This window comes from Notolepis coatsorum, assembly GCF_963971535.1.
Source record: "Notolepis coatsorum genome assembly, chromosome: 17".
Lineage (NCBI taxonomy): Eukaryota > Metazoa > Chordata > Actinopteri > Aulopiformes > Paralepididae > Notolepis > Notolepis coatsorum.
Window position 1 is genome coordinate 103,449,882 of NC_140181.1, and position 17,913 is coordinate 103,467,794.

Here is a 17,913-nt window from a genome sequence, read left to right on the forward strand (position 1 = left end):
ACTAGGAGCTGCCCAGTACAACCACAGTCTGACACTGTTGGCCACGGAGCAACTCTACTGGAGCAGTTGGGGGTTAAGTGCCTTGCTCAAGGGCACTTCAGCGGTTGATATTGAGGGACGGGAGAGAGTTATTCGCTCACTTCCCTGCCCACATTTTTCCGGGTGATCTGGGATGATCGAACTGGCGCCCTTCATGGCCTATGGCGGCTAATTCAATATGAGAAATTTGATTTGAATTATGATAAAACTGGGACGAGTTAAATCCAGTCTACTAGAATGTAACTGTTCAAAGGACAAACCAATCTAACAGGAGGCCATTGTTCAAAGATAAGGTGAAAGGATGTTGGAGGCAAGTCAAGGATCTCCGCTGAGAATGGCTTTTCTAAAAACTGCCAGTTTTATTTCGAAATCTTGGAAACTGAGATAACCTATACTCTTTATTTTGACATCGGTGGACGATGCCGTGACAGAGTGTAAACAGCGCACAAGGATTATGGGAAAAGTAGTAAACTGGCACGATAAATGTAGGAAATTGGTACACGGTGGTACGCTCTACTATGAAACCTCAAACGACTGCGGACATGCCGCGCAGAGTGCGGTCCGCTCACAGTGTGGGAGCCGTTATCATCCGTACACAGGCGGAGGAGGTACTTTCCCCACACCTTTCTCAAATACTACTGGTCCTAAAAGTCATCAATCAAAGTGTAGTAGGCTATAGAATGAATATCCCCGGGGCGGTCAGGTGGCGTAACGGAGATTGCGTTCGTCACCAAACCCCGGAGCGGCTAGATTCGCCTGTTCGAATCCAGCTCACAGCTCCGGGGTTGTCACCAGCTTGGCTGGCCGTTCACACTAATACAATTGGCAGTATTAGAGGGTGGGAGAAGCTGGCGGGGTGGGTCCGGGTCGTTGTAAACAGCGACTCCTACAGTTCGGTCGGGGCGCCTGCTAAGCGCGGATAGGACTTGAGTGGGATAGTGTGATCCTTCCACACGCTACGCCCTCTCAATGAGAATCCGCGCTGCCAGGTGAAAAGAAGCGGTTGATTGGCTGGACGTGTGTCGGAGGAGGAAGCACGTGATAGCCTCCACTCTCCCAGACCGACTGTGGGGGGTAAGTGCGCAGCGACCAGGAAGAGGATTGGGAATTGACATAACGACTAACATTGGGATGGGAGAAAATCGGAGGAAAATGGAGGGGGAAAAATATCAAAAAAAAAAAAAAAAATGAATACCCCCCCCCCCCGGAGACCCAAGTACACCAACGTGCTCGTCTGGCTCTTTGGAAAACAGAGGAGTGGTCACTGCAGCGTACTACGTAAACACATGGTTAGTCTACATCACCTCTCATCGTACACCGCCCTGTTCATCTGGGCCTGTAGCTGGTAGGAGCCTCTGCTGACGGACCGACGGTGGCCGCGAGCCCCCTGGGCACGGGGGTCCTCCTCGAAATCCTGCAGAGAGGAGAGAGAGGAGCGGAGAGAGGAGAGGAGCGGAGAGGGAGAGGAGCGGAGGGGGAGAGAAAAGAGGAGCGGAGAGGGAGAGGAGAGAGGAGCGGAGAGGGAGAGGAGAGGAGCGGAGAGGGAGAGAAAAGAGGAGCGGAGAGGGAGCGGAGAGAGGAGAGGAGAGGGAGAGGGAGAGGAGCGGAGGGGGAGAGAAAAGAGGAGCGGAGAGGGAGAGGAGAGAGGAGCGGAGAGGGAGAGGAGAGGAGCGGAGAGGGAGAGAAAAGAGGAGCGGAGAGGGAGCGGAGAGAGGAGAGGGAGAGGGAGAGGAGAGAGGAGCGGAGAGGGAGAGGAGAGAAGAGCAAAGAGGGAGAGAGAGGAGCGGAGAGGAGAGAGGAGCGGAGAGGGAGAGGAGAGAGGAGCGGAGAGGGAGAGGAGCGGAGAGGGAGAGAAAAGAGGAGCGGAGAGGGAGAGGAGAGAGGAGCGGAGAGGGAGAGGAGAGAGGAGCGGAGAGGGAGAGGAGAGAGGAGCAAAGAGGGAGAGAGAGGAGCGGAGAGGGAGAGGGAGAGGAGAGAGGAGCGGAGAGGGAGAGGAGAGAGGAGCGGAGAGGGAGAGAAAAGAGGAGCGGAGAGGGAGAGGAGAGAGGAGCGGAGAGGGAGAGGAGAGAGGAGCGGAGAGGGAGAGAAAAGGGAGAAGGAACCTCACGGAGTGAGCACCAAGGGAGCACAATGAAAGCCACAGTTGCTACACTGTAAAAAAAAACTCTAAATGTTTACAGATTACAACCTTTATTTAATGGTTAATATTTTTGATAAAAGGTAATTTACTGTATTCTTATGGCATTTGCGCTTAAAGTAGAAAAACAAAAGTAATCTGTAATAGTGAATTTCCCGTGATTTATAAAAAAATTCATTTACAGTGTACACAAGGACACGCAGATCACGGTCCAAGACACACTTTGACAACTTTGCTAGCATGCATTTTGTATTTAAACAAGTCTATCCCACGCTTCCTTTTATATGGAATGAGGAGCAATACCAGCCCTCACAACCGAGCTGCTCAGTTTAGTCTGCCTGGGTACGGCCACATGGCTCCAGCTTACCCCCCCCCCCCCCCCCCGTCTCTTTCCTCAACAACTCCTAAATGTCAATCAAGCTTCTAGACATTAATTGCCAATCGTCAATTTCTAACTCAGCGTTTAACTTCACTGTATCTTCCCTTTCCGGCATTTCAAACTCAGTACTGACATCATTCCCCCTGTCCTCTCCCTCAGTACTGACATCACTGTCCTCTTCCTCAGTACTGACATCATTCCCCCTGTCCTCTCCCTCAGTACTGACATCACTGTCCTCTCCCTCAGTACTGACATCACTGTGCTTCCCCTCAGTACTGACATCACTGTCCTCTCCCTCAGTACTGACATCATTCCCCCTGTCCTTCCCCTCAGTACTGACATCACTGTCCTCTCCCTCAGTACTGACATCACTGTCCTCTCCCTCAGTACTGACATCACTGTCCTCTCCCTCAGTACTGACATCACTGTCCTCTCCCTCAGTACTGACATCACTGTCCTCTTCCTCAGTACTGACATCATTCCCCCTGTCCTCTCCCTCAGTACTGACATCACTGTCCTTCCCCTCAGTACTGACATCATTCCCCGTCCTCTCCCTCAGTACTGACATCACTGTCCTTCCCCTCAGTACTGACATCACTGTCCTCTCCCTCAGTACTGACATAATTTCCCATCCTCTCCCTCAGTACTGACATCACTGTCCTTCCCCTTATTACTGACATCATTCCCCCTGTCCTCTCCCTCAGTACTGACATCACTGTCCTCTCCCTCAGTACTGACATCACTGTCCTTCCCCTCAGTACTGACATCACTGTCCTCTCCCTCAGTACTGACATCACTGTCCTTCCCCTCAGTACTGACATCACTGTCCTCTCCCTCAGTACTGACATCACTGTCCTTCCCCTCAGTACTGACATCACGTCTTGCCGTCTTGACGTCTTGCCGTTGTGTCCTTGGGCAAGACACTTAACCTACTTGCCTCGTATGAATGTGTATGCATGTGAATGAATGTTGGTGGTGGTCGGAGGGGCCGTAGGCGTTGATTATTCGCCACGCTTCCGTGAGTCTGCCTCAGGGCAGCTCTGGCTGCAATTGTAGCTTACCACCACCGGTATGACTGTGTATGAACGAATAATGGACTCTGTGAAGCGCTCTGAGTCAGAGCAACAGTCAGTCAGAGAAGAGCGCTATATAAATCCAATCCATTATTACTGTCCTCTCCCTCAGTACTGACATCACTGTCCTTCCCCTCAGTACTGACATCACTGTCCTCTCCCTCAGTACTGACATCACTGTCCTTCCCCTCAGTACTGACATCACTGTCCTCTCCCTCAGTACTGACATCACTGTCCTCTCCCTCAGTACTGACGTCACTGTCCTCTCCCTCAGTACTGACGTCACTGTCCCCCCCCCCCCCTCCCCCTGGGTGTCTGACCTCCATGCGGTCCAGTGTGGTGCGGGAGCTGCGCACACTACTGGCCCTGAAGCTGCTCTGCTCCGACAGGGGCCCGTAGCGCAGGGCCAGCAGCTGACTGCGCAGCCTCAGGTACTGCCTGCGCAGCCCCGGTTCAAAGCCACACTTGGCGTTCTCTCTGAGCAGCTGGCTGCGCCGGCGGATGTATTGCGTGCGGAACTGTGGGAAGGTGGGCGTGCGGTAAGCATTGTACCTGTGGGGGGGGGGGGGGGGGGGGGGAGGAGGAGAGACAGACACACAGACAACGACGAGTCAGTCACCACTCAACGTTACCCCAGTTGCACATCTGAATAATTTCTCCATCAGTCTCTAAAACGATTGAGCCTGATGACCGTCTGGTCTTACCTTGCGTCCACTGCCAACACCTGCTGCCAAACTGCGGCCATTCCACAAGCGCTCTAAAGTAGAGAGAGGAAGCCACTGCCCGTGGTCACATTCCTGGCAATGTTAGCAACACAACAAGAAGATAAGATGAGATGGATCTTTATTAATCCCCTTGGGGAAATTCGGGTGGCGTGTCATAGCAGCACTGGAGAGAGGGAGAGGAGAGGCACAGGCAGGGTAATGAGAATAAAATGGGTCGGTTTGATTGAAAATTGTATTAACAGATTGCAGAATGGGTACAATACAGTACGGCTCAATACACACAATTGTTTAAGGGGATGCAGACCAGAGAAAGACTTTCCTCTTGTTTACATCAGGGTCCCCCATTTTCAATTCATCATACTTTGTTACTTAATATTTGTGTTACTTAATATTTTAGGCTGGCAATCATCACACAGTACCGCCTTAGTAATAACACATCAAAGGACGAGTCAATAGTACTTGTCCATTATTAATAACGCTTTAGACATCACAAGTTATTAATACAGTAAGGAGAGGTTCGGAATATGCAAGTAGCAGCTTGTGAGAACAGTGACGTCACGTTAGGCTAGCTGGTTGAAGTTAGCAGCTGTAACGTTGACGGAAAGGGTTACTTCAAGTCAAGCTGTATTGTGAATAAGATATTGTTTATCTTATGTTATGGATATAGCAGCGTCAAGACAAGCAGGGAGGCGAGGATGGGAAGAGGCCAGACAGATACATGACAGCTCAACGTTAGCTAGCTAGTTAGCCACACCAACATCCGCAATGTTCTTAGATAAACGACTAACGTTATTTTAATTTATATTTTTGACGAAGTACATAGCTACTTCGTCATTTGATATCACGTATTTGCATTTTATGAAAATCATCGCGACAATATATCATGCAGAAATACCAAGAAACACAACCCTGAACGGGCTCACCTTCCCTAGCTTGTCTCCATCGCTGGGGTTTTGACACGTCACGTGACACAATAGAACCCGCCCCCCTCCCGGGGGCTGCTGCTGTGCCAATCATTCTGAATCACAGGATCCCAAAATCTAAATAAATTTTCAATCAACTCTGTCATCATTGACATTATTGCAACAACAATGTTTTGTAGGGTTGTAATCCAAGAAATAGACTACGATGAAATCAATTAGAAGGTATGAATGAATGAATGAATGAATGAATGAATGAATGAATGAATGAATGAATGAATGAATGAATGCAAACTTTATTAACAGATTGCAGAATGGGTACAATACAGTACGGCTCAATACACACAATTGTTAAGGGGATGCAGACCAGAGAAAGATGTTTGTCTTGTTTACATCAGGGTCCCCCATTTTCAATTCATATTGACATTTATGACATACTCAACATACATGACATTTATGGCATAAGGACTTACAGGTATTTAGTACTGATACATTTGTGACATATACGGTATTCAAATATACAGTACTGTTACCCATAGATCCTGACAGAGTATATACATATGATGGGGAGGGGACTGTACATTAGGAGGGGGTATCCACGTTTAAGGACAGGAAATTACAACGTAGGACTGAATCTGGACTACAATGCATAACATATGACGTATATCACGCCATACCTTGTGTAATACTGCACCTGTGTACTATACTGTATACTTACTTACTCATAGTATATATTTAGATTCTAGTGTCTATTGTAACTATATTTATTGTAATGCATAATATAACTGATAGGGCATACAGACCCTCATCTGCACCTTGATTACACTGCCTACTTGCTCATATGCGTATACTCAGAGTTAATTATATTTACATTTAGTCATTTAGCTGACGCTTTTATCCAAAGCGACTTACAAGTTCAACAGGTCAGCAGGAAGGGTACAACTCTTTCAGCTGGCTGAGTAACAATGTCCATCAACAGTGTTGAAACTTGAGTGCTACAGTGTTGAGTGCATAGTAGTAAAGACATAATATAGTAGGTAGTAATATAGGCAAGGAAGATTATTTAGTAGCAAAGGACACAATATATTTAGTTTGTTTTAGTTTTCCCCCCAAAGTCTACTCTATAGTATCTATTTTTATTTCAGTTAAATAACGCCAACATTATGGGAAATGCACGTACCATCTTATCCAGAGTGAGACATGCAAGAAGATATTGTTTACACTGCATATTTTTTTATTTTCTACTGTACTATAATTGTATTACCTATATTATGTCTTTCTACTATACCCTGCCCATATTGTACCTCCCCTCCCCCATGCTGCTATGATGCCTGAATTCCCCCAAGGGGATCAATAAAGGAATATCTGATCTTACTTTTTTCTCATAAGGTTTTCCACCAAACTTCACGTTCACACGCACGCACGCACAAATGCTTACGGCCTACAATTCAATTAGTAGTAGGCCGCGTATTAGGTTTCAATAAAATAGGCTGCACCATCATGATCTGCACCTACAGATGGCGCAGATAGCGGTATGTCTATACTATAACCTTTGATGAAAGTGCTTTCTTGTCACCGACAATGGGCACGGCACGTGCACCCGGTTACAATGGTGCGTGGATTAGGAGGTCAGAGGTTTGAGGTTTCGCGTGGCTCAGCAAAGACCCGCAGGACGGCCGGTGGCCATGTCGCGCAGCTGACGGGGCTCTTTGCTTGTTCGAGGCGCTCTTTCCCGAAGGGGCCCCGGTGACGTGCACCATTGACGACCGAGGTCCATAAATGAGCGAGTTGAACACCACATAAGCACTCCCATTTTCTAAAAACAGCACGGACTAAAGAAGCAGCCAAGATGCCAGGAACAAAAGGTACACGGATAGAACATTAAAAACATTTCTAAAAGATTCTTTTTTTAAAGTTGGTATGGTATGAAAGGTTGGCACGTGGGGATGTTGAGTTAAAATATATATATATATATATTTTAGAGCATCCTTAATTGAATTCCAAAAGCATATGGAGCTTGAACTGACATGAAAATAATTTGTAAACACACCTCATTTGAAACACAATTAAAAAAATAATAATAATAATAACGTTTTAATTTCCCCACCATTTTCAGGTAACAAATCGGACAAGAAGTCAGCTACCAAGGTATGAACATGGCTCCTATATATTCCATCACACACCTCACTCTGGTTTCTCCCATCAAATCTTTCAAGTCTACTTTTATGTTGTAGTATTATATATATATATTTTTTTTTTAACATATTAATTTTATTTTCACAGCAACCTCAGAGTCCTAAGGAGCAGCCGAAGAAAGATGATCAGAAAGGAGATGATAACAAAAAGCAAGGAGGTAAGGAATTTAGGCAAACTAACAATTCCTGACCATTAGTGAGAGCAATGACCAGAGGCATTGCATTGTGGGGCCCGTATAGACGACACATTGTGCGGTCTGTAGACCACACGTGACGTTTTCATGTAAAGCCTAGCTTAAACAAACAAGTGTACCCTGTGTACCTAGAACCAGTAAAACCATGACCATAGGCGTAGTTTTAGGGGGTGTTGCGGGGGCCTTGTCCCCCTCAATATTGAGAAGAGGTAAATTTGTCCCCCTCAAACAATATAGCTAATATGAAAGACAACCCCCTCCCTAAAAGAAGCAAAAAAAAGAAGGGTAAAAAAACATTCATATATCCTTCTTACATATAACTATAATTATAACCAACAATTTCAGAGCCTTATATTACATGATATTTGTGTCAGCGGGTACCTGTCTTTTCCTTTACAAAGACATTTCCACCACCAAATTGATTCAGAAAAGGCACAACTTGGTGCATAAAAGTACACCGGAATGCAGGAAATTAAGTGTTTGATGCTTAAAATTCCCTGGGGGAGGAGTTCTAGCCCCCCCCCCCCCACTTAAAATGCCCCCTAGACCATGACAACATGGGGAGTAGGATGGTCCCGGCTTGCTGTGGGTCCCCATTAAAGGTATCTGTGTGTGTTTCGTCCCCTCGCAGGACAGCAGAAGGGAGAGAAGCAGTAACTTCCAGGCGTTCGTGAAGTTGGCGTTGGAGACGCTGTTGGGGTCCTGCCGTCGTAAGCACGGGGGAAGCAGAGGGAGGCAGGGCTGAGCAGCTTACCGTCCCCCCCTCGCAACCCTTTATCCCGGGCCCGCAGATTGGGGCATGCCGTCTGGCCTGACATCGCCATTCACCTGCTCACCTTCTCACAGAAGAGCAGATCCTGATTCTCAAACGTGTCACGGGTCTGTCCTCGGTGCCACCCTCTGCTACCCCACCCCACCCTCCCCTCCCCTCCCCCCACCACCCCCGCAGTGTCTGCTCGGGGCTCATTGGGTGCTTGCGAACGGGGGTCGAGGTCAAACCGGACCATCGCTCCGAGCTAAAAACTGAATTCACCCTTATCGGACCCCCCCCCCCCCCCCCCCCCAGTTCTTGTAAATACATCATCAAATAAATGACTATTTCTTACAGCAGTCCAGTCTGTGTTCGGTTTATGTTCACATCTGATATCTTGCGTTTAGCGGCTTGTATTATTATTGAGGAATCTATACTTTTGCTTTGTATTTTTACACTTGAAATTTAACAAACACTGCATTTCAGATTTCATGTAAAAAGGAAAAAAAGAAAATATAAAAACATCACAGCAGGCTTGATTAGTTTCACATTTGACAAGAAAAGATTTTTTTTATAAAAAGGGTCAATCATTTAAATAGTGATGGAACTTTGTGTTAAGACTGAGCTCTTGTGGATTTGGCAGGAAAGATGACTCCTGCTCATTTCTGGATTAGTAAATGTATGATACACTCCAGATGTAACAAAAAAAAAAAATAATAATCTTACTTTTTGTTGCAGTCAATGTTCATCATTAAAGGGGAAGTTCACCCAAAATAAAAAACAAAACATATAATTCCCTCTTACCTGGCATGCTATCTATGGATCCAGATAGTTTAGGTGTGATTTGCTAGTTTTCTGAGATGATCTGCCAGAGAGATCACTGTGCTGTCACATGCAATTCAGCTGAATGGCACTCAGCGTGTGGTGCTCAACACAACAGAAAAGTCTCTTTCCAGAAATCATGACTCGGTTATACTCAAGATAATCCACAGACCTTATTGTGAACAGTTTCATGTAGGAACTATTTCCTTCTAATTGGCCTTAAATTTAATGAAGGGTTGCATTAAAAGGCCTTAACCTTTTCACTACCAAACTACAGAAGGTTAACCTTTCACTACCACACTACAGACGATGAAAGGGTTAACCTTCTGTAGTGTGGTAGTGATTGATTGAAAACTTTATTAACAGATTGCAGAATGGGTACAATACAGTACGGCTCAATACACACAATTGTTAAGGGGATGCAGACCAGAGAAAGACTTTCGTCTTGTTTACACCAGGGTCCCCCATTTTCAATGATGAAAGGGCTAACCCGTTGGTAGCGTGGTAGTGAAAGGGTTAATAAGTCTTAATGTAACTTGCTGATGCATGTAGACACCCTGTACAAAGCGATGCCCAACAGGGACTATAATAACATTCTATATATACAAAGGGGATGTTTGAATAGGTGGACGTAAAACCCCCCCACCCAAAATCTGCTTCAGTGTGTTTCCTCTTTGTTACCCAGAGACCACCTGGTGCTGCAGGAGACAAATGAGACGAGGGACAGTGTCCAAACGACCGGGCCTCGGACCTCCAAAGGGCAACCGAGGTACCGGTCCACTTAGCTTACTAACACACCAGTCACCTGGCCCCTTGTATGTTGGGAGTAGTGTTGTGTCACGATACCAACATTTTGACTTTGATACCGATATACCAGCCTTAAGTATCACGATACCGGTTCTAAAACCATACCACAGCAAAAAAAACAAAAATATCAGGAAAAGTAATGGAATATAATATTAGATGACAGAAGGTGGAATTTTTTTATAAAGTGTCGTCACTGCTGACACGGCCACTACACAAAGTGTGGGCTCTCTCTCTCTCTCTCTCACGCACGCACGCACGCACGCACGCACGCACGCACGCACGCACGCACACACACACACACACACACACACACACACACACACACACACACACACACACACACACACACACACACACACACACACACACACACACACACACACACACACACACACACACACACACACACACACACACACACACACACACACACGCACGCACGCACGTACGCACGCACGTACGCACACACACACACACACACACACACACACACATCCACTCAACTCATAGAAAATAAAATACAGCATCAGGCTATTATTCTAAAAGTATCGATACTAATATAATGGAGTATTGGACCGTTTTTAAATGGTTGGGTATCGCAATACCTTTCTAGTATTGGCGTATAGTATCGTGCAACCCTAGTTAAGGGGTTTCATATTACCTGCATTTCTAGCACACACTTGCATTTAAACGATGCATCGATATTTTATCATAAGATCTGTGAAATGACAAGGCGGTCAGCAACACTGCAAAGCATTGACCATATTCCCACAGCAGGCCATTTTGCCCTTATGTCATGCTTACAAAGGTTCAAAGGTTCAGAACCCAACCTGAGCATGACACAAGAGCAAAATGGCCACTGTGTGAATATGGTCACCCTGGTACTAGGAATATACGTGTAGAAAGGAGATAACATGTAATAATGTGAATATACAAAATAAACCAAAGCAAAATATAATAGACTCAAATAGAAATAGTTTTTTAATGCCCTAACAGGTACATTCACATATGAGTCAGATCTTATAGATGGCCTTTTTATAATACTGTACATTTCACACATGCCAGACAGACATATCTTATAGATCTCTATAGATGGCCTTTTATATTCCATTTATATACACAGATCTAATACATCTCTGTAGATACACAGATCTTATGAATCTCTGTAGATGGCCTTGTTTAAAAAAAAAATACTGACCTTGATCTGTGTGTGTTGTGTGAGTAGGCACAGGGAGGCACTGGGTCATCACATGGCCTTAGGCGTTCACTCTCTTCCTGGCTCCACCCACTCTTCCTGGCTCCACCCACTCTCCCTGGCTCCACCCACTCTACCTCGCTACAGCGGCTTCCCTGGCTGGAACCCCTTCCCACAATATAACGAGGCCAAACAAGTTGAAGCCACTTGGGCTGATTGGCAGGCACAGCATGAAAGCAGGCAGGTTTGTCTCATTGTTGGTGAAGTTGTGGTTGGAATAACCTATTTATACAGCAGTGAAGGAGACTGGACTCACAGAGCACCAAGCGACTGAGCACACGCCCACAGCACAAATGGTAAATGACTGCACTTACAGTACATCGCGCTTTTATCCAAAGCGTTTTACAACTTCATACTCACATTCATCCATTCACTCACACACTGATGACGGAAGCAACCAATGCAAAGTGCCAACCTGCAGTTAGGGGTTAAGTGACTTGCTCAAGGACACTTCGACACACAGCCAGAATCAGACCGGGAACCTTCTGATTACCAGATGACCGCTCTACCTGCAGGGCCAATGCACAACTGACTTTGAGTTAAATGATCCCCCTTTGAGGGCCTACAGCTTGTTCTTTCTGTAAATAATATGCCAGTTTTGGTTTAACCCACAGGCCTGTCTCTCACCTTTCCTTTCCAGCAGGGGTGTAAAAAGTACCCAGAAATTACACTTAACACTTTGATTGCCGGAAGACGCTTTTAGGCGTCCTTCCCCGCCATGCTCAAGTTGCCGAAGACGCCGTAACTCGTCTTTGATATCAATATTTCAAAAATCTGTGATCGGATTCATATTTCCCATCCGCTGGCCTGAGACCCACCAAAAAGCCCCACAGAACCCTCTAGCGGCTCAAGAGCGCCATCTGGTGGCCGATCGGCGCAATCGCCAAAGAGGATGTTACTTGGACAATGTGCTATTCACCCATATTACTTCCGGGCACTCGCTATAGCAGGGGTCGGCAATTCGGTTTGGCGGCGGGCCAATTTTCCCCCAAGCCATTGAATGGCGGGCCAGAACCAAAAACAATGGCTAATTTAATATAATGATAGTGAAAAATGTTTAACTCTGTCAAAATAAACGAGCTGCATAGGTGGCATAATAAACTGTAAACAACATATACATGCACTGAACATTATACCTTTGTCTTTTTTTTATTGTATTATAAAGCGCCTCTCTATCGGTCTATCCTACATTACGCGCGTGCAACCGTCTATCTGACGGCCACGGACCGGTTTAATGTTGAATGTTAAAACTATCGATTTATATGGAATTCGTTAAACTTATCCGTTGCCTTACTTATTATTATACTTATTGAATCTCAAACAAGCCTCGTCTTGTTAAATGAGACGGTCTGGTCTACGGAGGAGACTGGGGCTGACGCATCCAGATTGGGGAATCCCCCGCGATCGATTATTGACACTTCCGCTAAATATATTAATCAAGCTACTAACTGGGGAGACTGATCAATTACGGATAAAGGAATATAGTGGGACGATCGATTATGATAGTTAACCTTGTTAGATGAGGCTGCACTGGAAATGGAGCTAATGGACTTCCGAATGTCTCGTAATTCAAATACCTATAGCGCCGTCATTTCAGGAGCTTCTTCAAGCACTCTTTTTGTTTAATGTTTAATTGCATTGTTTTTGCATTGTTTTTAATTGCATTACTGTTCACATGCATGTGTGGTGCCGTCAGTCATGAGTAAAGATAAAGCTTGAATGACTTACTGAACTGGTGTTTTTATTTCATGGACTCATGTTTCCCATTTCAGCACCACACGCTGTCCACCTCACTTTGAGCAAGCCTATATATACTGTACATTGCACCTCACTGCCTATACCTGTTATTCACTCTCAACATGGATAAAACATAAAGTATGCATATAATAAAAATAATATGATGAAAATAAAATAAATATCATATTCTCAAAATAAACTGACGGGCCAGAAATTATTGCTGGGGGGCCAATTTTGGCCCGCCGCCTATTGCCGACCCCTGCGCTATAGGTTCCGGCACTCTAGCTCGTCACAATACATAGCGATCCGTTGCGAATAACTCGATAAACAACATGATTTGGACGTATATACTATTATACAAGCTGGAAATGGACCCGATATTTCTATATCCCATAATAGGAAAATGTCTGTTCCACGCTCTTCGCCCAACGGCGCGAGGAAGATACGGTAAGATTCAGCGTTATTTTTGAACGTGTTCGATATAAACTGCTCTGATGATCATATCACCCACACTAGATGAATGATAACGCTGCCCACGGAATTATAAACGATCCCCCGCCCATCCGGTCATCATCAGATGATACGTAGAAACTTCTAGAAGTACGTCCAATTGACATTTTTTATCTCTCACAGATTCCTACCAAACTGTATTTCATCATCAATATAATGCATTTGGGGCTATAAATCACGTTCTGGAGAAAGCTGCAGAAAGAGATGAAAACATACTTATACTTTAGACCATATTTTACTATGAATATGTGAATGAAAAAGTTTAACGTTGCTACACAATGAACAATACATATAGGACCTTGAATGGGCCCTAATAATGGCAATCTGGCAATAGAATTTAAAAAGTTATAGCTCTGCAAAGAAGGGGAACTTATCCATGTTAAATAGAGCTGGCAACGGATGGTATATCATGAATTTAGCCTTAGGCAATCAAAGTGTTAAGTGAAAGTATGGACTATGGGTACCGTCTCAAAATCGTATAGTAAAAGTCAGAGTATCTGGCTAAAAACACACTTGAGTAAACGTTTTTTTTTTTAATTATTATTCCGGCGCAATGAAATGTTCCGTTTCGTCCTCTTCATCACTCGTACTATCGTTTGTGGCCATCTTCTGTAGCTTGTCACTCTGACTGTCTATTCTTCTGATAGCAGGTGTTTAATGAAAGATCCCCGCTTTCTAGTATGGGCGGGTTCATTTTCCATTGATGGGGATTTGATTGGCTGTTTTTGTGCGGCCGCAGGGTAAAAAGTGTGGTTAATGTTAGTTCGGCTAGAGAAACAAATATACTAATTAAAATGGTTGGACCTGTGAGATTTGTACTTTGTAGGTCTGCATTTTAAAAGTGATTTTTTTTCTCTGAAATGTAATTGAGTAAAAGTACAAGTATATAAACCTAATAATACTCGAGTAAAGTACAAATCCCCCAAAACAGTACTTAAGTATTGTAACGAAGTACAATTACTCAAGTACTTTACACCCCTGACTATAAGTAACAACATATGTGACACATGGCTGTTCTAAACACTGTTCCCAGGAAACTCATCCAGCACACAGGGAGTGATACGTTTCACGTCACCAGTGGCAACAGCAGTTTGTTTGGAATGAAGGGAGTTCAGCAGCACAGACAATATATAATACATTATTACGGGGGTGTACTTCGGTAGAAAATAGTTCCTGCATGAAACTGCTCACAACAATGCCCATGCCACATGCCTTCTCTACTTGAACGACCACATCAAACAAGAGGTGGACGCGGGCAAATACTGCGGCATGGTCATGCTGGACCTACAAAAGGCCTTCGACACTGTCAATCACACCATTCTGATTGACAAGCTAAAAGCAATTGGTTTTGATAGTTTATCAGTGAGCTGGATACAATCCTACCTGGAGGGGAGGGAACAGATGGTGGAGGTAAACGGTACCCTATCCCCCCCCCTCACAGTGAGCTGTGGTGTTCCACAAGGAAGCATACTAGGACTGCTACTATTCCTAATTTATGCAAATGACATGTCATCAGCTTGTGACTGCAACTTGTTCCTGTTTGCGGACGACTCAGCCCTGCTGGTCTCTGACAAGAACAAGTTACAGGTTGAAAAAGCCCTCAGCTCGGAACTAGGCAAAATCTGCATATGGCTCGCCGACAACAAACTATCATTACACATGGGCAAAACAGAGTCCATTCTCTTCGGTTCAAATAACAAACTCAGCAAGACCGACGGCTTCTCGGTTACAGTGGGTGACAATATTATCACAAGGAAAGATGAAATTACCTACCTGGGTTCCATCCTAGAAGCTAATCTTTCCTGTGACAAAATGGCATCCAATGTAATAAAAAAAGTCAACCAACGAACGCGATTCTTGTACCGGATCTCCTCTCTGGTAAACAAGAATACCCTGAAGACTCTGGCAGGAGCACTCATTCAAGGGTACTACGACTATGCGTGCACCTCATGGTACCAAAGCACCTCAAAGGCACTAAAAAAACAAATTACAAACATCTCAAAACAAGCTAGTCAGACTACTGCTTGACCTGACTCCTAGAACCCACCTCACCCCTGCCCACTTTGACAACCTAGGATGGCTTAGAGTAGACGACAGAGTACAGCAACTTGCAATGGGCCTGGTCTACAAGATACACTACGCGACCAAGGTACCTATGTACATGTCAAAATACTTCCCAAAGGTCAGTGAATACCACGATCACAACACCAGAGGGAGCTCCACAAATCATGTAAAATCCAGATTCGGCTCAAACAAGGGACTAAACACGTTTCGCAATTATGCCACATCAATGTGGAACGCCCTACCTAAAGCTGTAAAGGAATGTGAATCACTACCCACTTTCAAAAACACTCTCAAAAAACACCTACGTGAGACTGCAATTCGAAACTGGCCCCTACAAATGTCCTAACCTAGTTGTACAGTAAATTACCAAGTAAGGCTTTGTCAGTATTCCAATGTACAGTGTAAAATGTGTGTGTGTCCCCTACCCAACCCCCCCCCCCCCCCCCACCTCCAATGTACAGCCCTCACCCACCCACCCAACCCCACCCCACCCACCCAACCTCCTCCAATGTACAGTTTCTACGCCAAATGTATATACACTCTTTTTCTGGACACTTTTGTATCACAAACAGTACTGTATTTGCAAATCTGATATGTCATAAATGTATAGATGTAGCAGTACTGTCTATCTGTATGTCATGTATGTCATATATGTTATGATGAATTGAAAATGGGGGACCCTGATGTAAACAAGACGAAAGTCTTTCTCTGGTCTGCATCCCCTTAACAATTGTATGTATTGAGCTGTACTGTACTGTACCCATTCTGCAATCTGTTAATAAACTTTTCAATCAATCAATCAATCAATGGATTATCTTGAGTAACCGGGTCATGATTTCTGGAAAGAGACATTGCTTTTGCATTTTTCAAATGTATTTTTCGGCCGTGTTGAGCACCACAAACCAAGTGCCATTCAGCTTAATTGTATTGAAGTAAAACTAGGAAAATCACATCAAACCTATCTGGATGGATAGTTAAAGGAACACGCCAACTTTTTGGTAAATACACAGGTCACAACATGTTTACACTCAGGAACGTTTTGGAGTTGTATTTGGAGTGTATTTCGTGACTGTTGGGAACTAGGCTACACTGGCACACCTACTTCTAGTGAATGACGCTAAGCTAGGCTAACGGTGCGGCTGTTCCCTAAGCCTAATGCATGCACAGAGAAGAAAAGGGTATGTATCTGCTTGTCTAACTCCAGGGTAGATGGCAAATAAGCAAATTTCCCCAAAAGTTGGCGTGTTCCTTTAACACTATCAGTGCCGGCCTTGTTTACCTTTTTACCCCCTTGAATGCCATCATTCACTTCAATGTTTTAAATTATGGCTATGCGTCTAAACTGCCCGTCGCTTATCAATGACTTGTTTGCAGTCAACATTGTCGAAACGGATTGTTTTTTAATCGGTTCATATCCTTTTTATAGCATTTCGAAAAGCTATCGTTCTCTAGACAATTTCCGGAAAATAGGAAAGATTCCCCCATAAACGGCATTTATTGGAATATTCTCGAATACACTAGACACGTTGTCATTTGTCGGCCTATTTATTAATCGTTTTCAAATAAACGCTAGATTATCGATAGTATATGTGTACTTATGCACGCTATAGAGGCGGGCTGAAAAATCTATTATCCATTTCCTCAACATCACACACACACACACGGCACATGCTGATATCTCAGTGAATACAGCTCTGATTATCCTAAAACTGGTAACATAGACTCCTTACCTTAGATCAGATGTTCTCCAAAAAGATTATTCCAATTCCTGATCGCCATTCCAAATATCGATCGCGTTTATTGATTGATTATTGGCTGCTGTAAATATATATTCCACGCTGCTTTCCAACTCGCGATCAGATCCCTCATCATCAGACGGCTCGCCAGCACAATGGAGCCAGTAGGCTCCCCCCACAGGGATCTCCCAGTATAATCGACTGACCTGCAGTTACACAGGGATAGACGATAAGGGGCGGTTTTTTCCCATCGGGGCTCCTAGAGGGGCTGCTGTACCAACGGAAGACTCGGTTGACGAAATATGAATTCAGATCGCTTATAAAAAAATTAAACGACAAATCGCGTCGTCGGCACTCAACGGGGGGCATGATAAGACGACAATACACGTCGTCGGCATTCAAAGTGTTTTTAATAATAAGAGTATAAGAATAAGAGGGAACATGTGTTTTATCTTTATTATTATTTTGGTCCCTTTAAGTAATCATCAATTACATAAAAGCACATTATTAAAAGCAGCAATATAGTAACGGCATGATCATTATGTAACTCAATGGGTGAAACCTCTTTA

At 44.5% G+C, this 17,913-nt stretch overlaps 1 protein-coding gene across 2 annotated transcripts in view; it reads right to left on the reverse strand.

The window, feature by feature from the left end:
- The window catches only part of wdr13 (WD repeat domain 13), a 32,178-nt gene extending 26,861 nt beyond the window's left edge, over positions 1-5,317 (reverse strand). Inside the window, exons 1-4 of one of the 2 annotated variants that reach the window (XM_084333152.1) lie at positions 5,277-5,317; positions 4,333-4,516; positions 3,949-4,180; positions 1,344-1,453 (exon numbers count right to left, since the gene is read on the reverse strand). In XM_084333152.1, the coding sequence (XP_084189278.1) occupies positions 1,344-1,453; positions 3,949-4,180; positions 4,333-4,373 (383 nt within the window). In that variant the 5' untranslated portion in view covers positions 4,374-4,516; positions 5,277-5,317. The remainder of the gene's footprint in view (positions 1-1,343; positions 1,454-3,948; positions 4,181-4,332; positions 4,517-5,276) is intronic. The other variant, XM_084333153.1, reaches the window with a different exon arrangement.
- Positions 5,318-17,913: the final 12,596 nt, after the last annotated feature.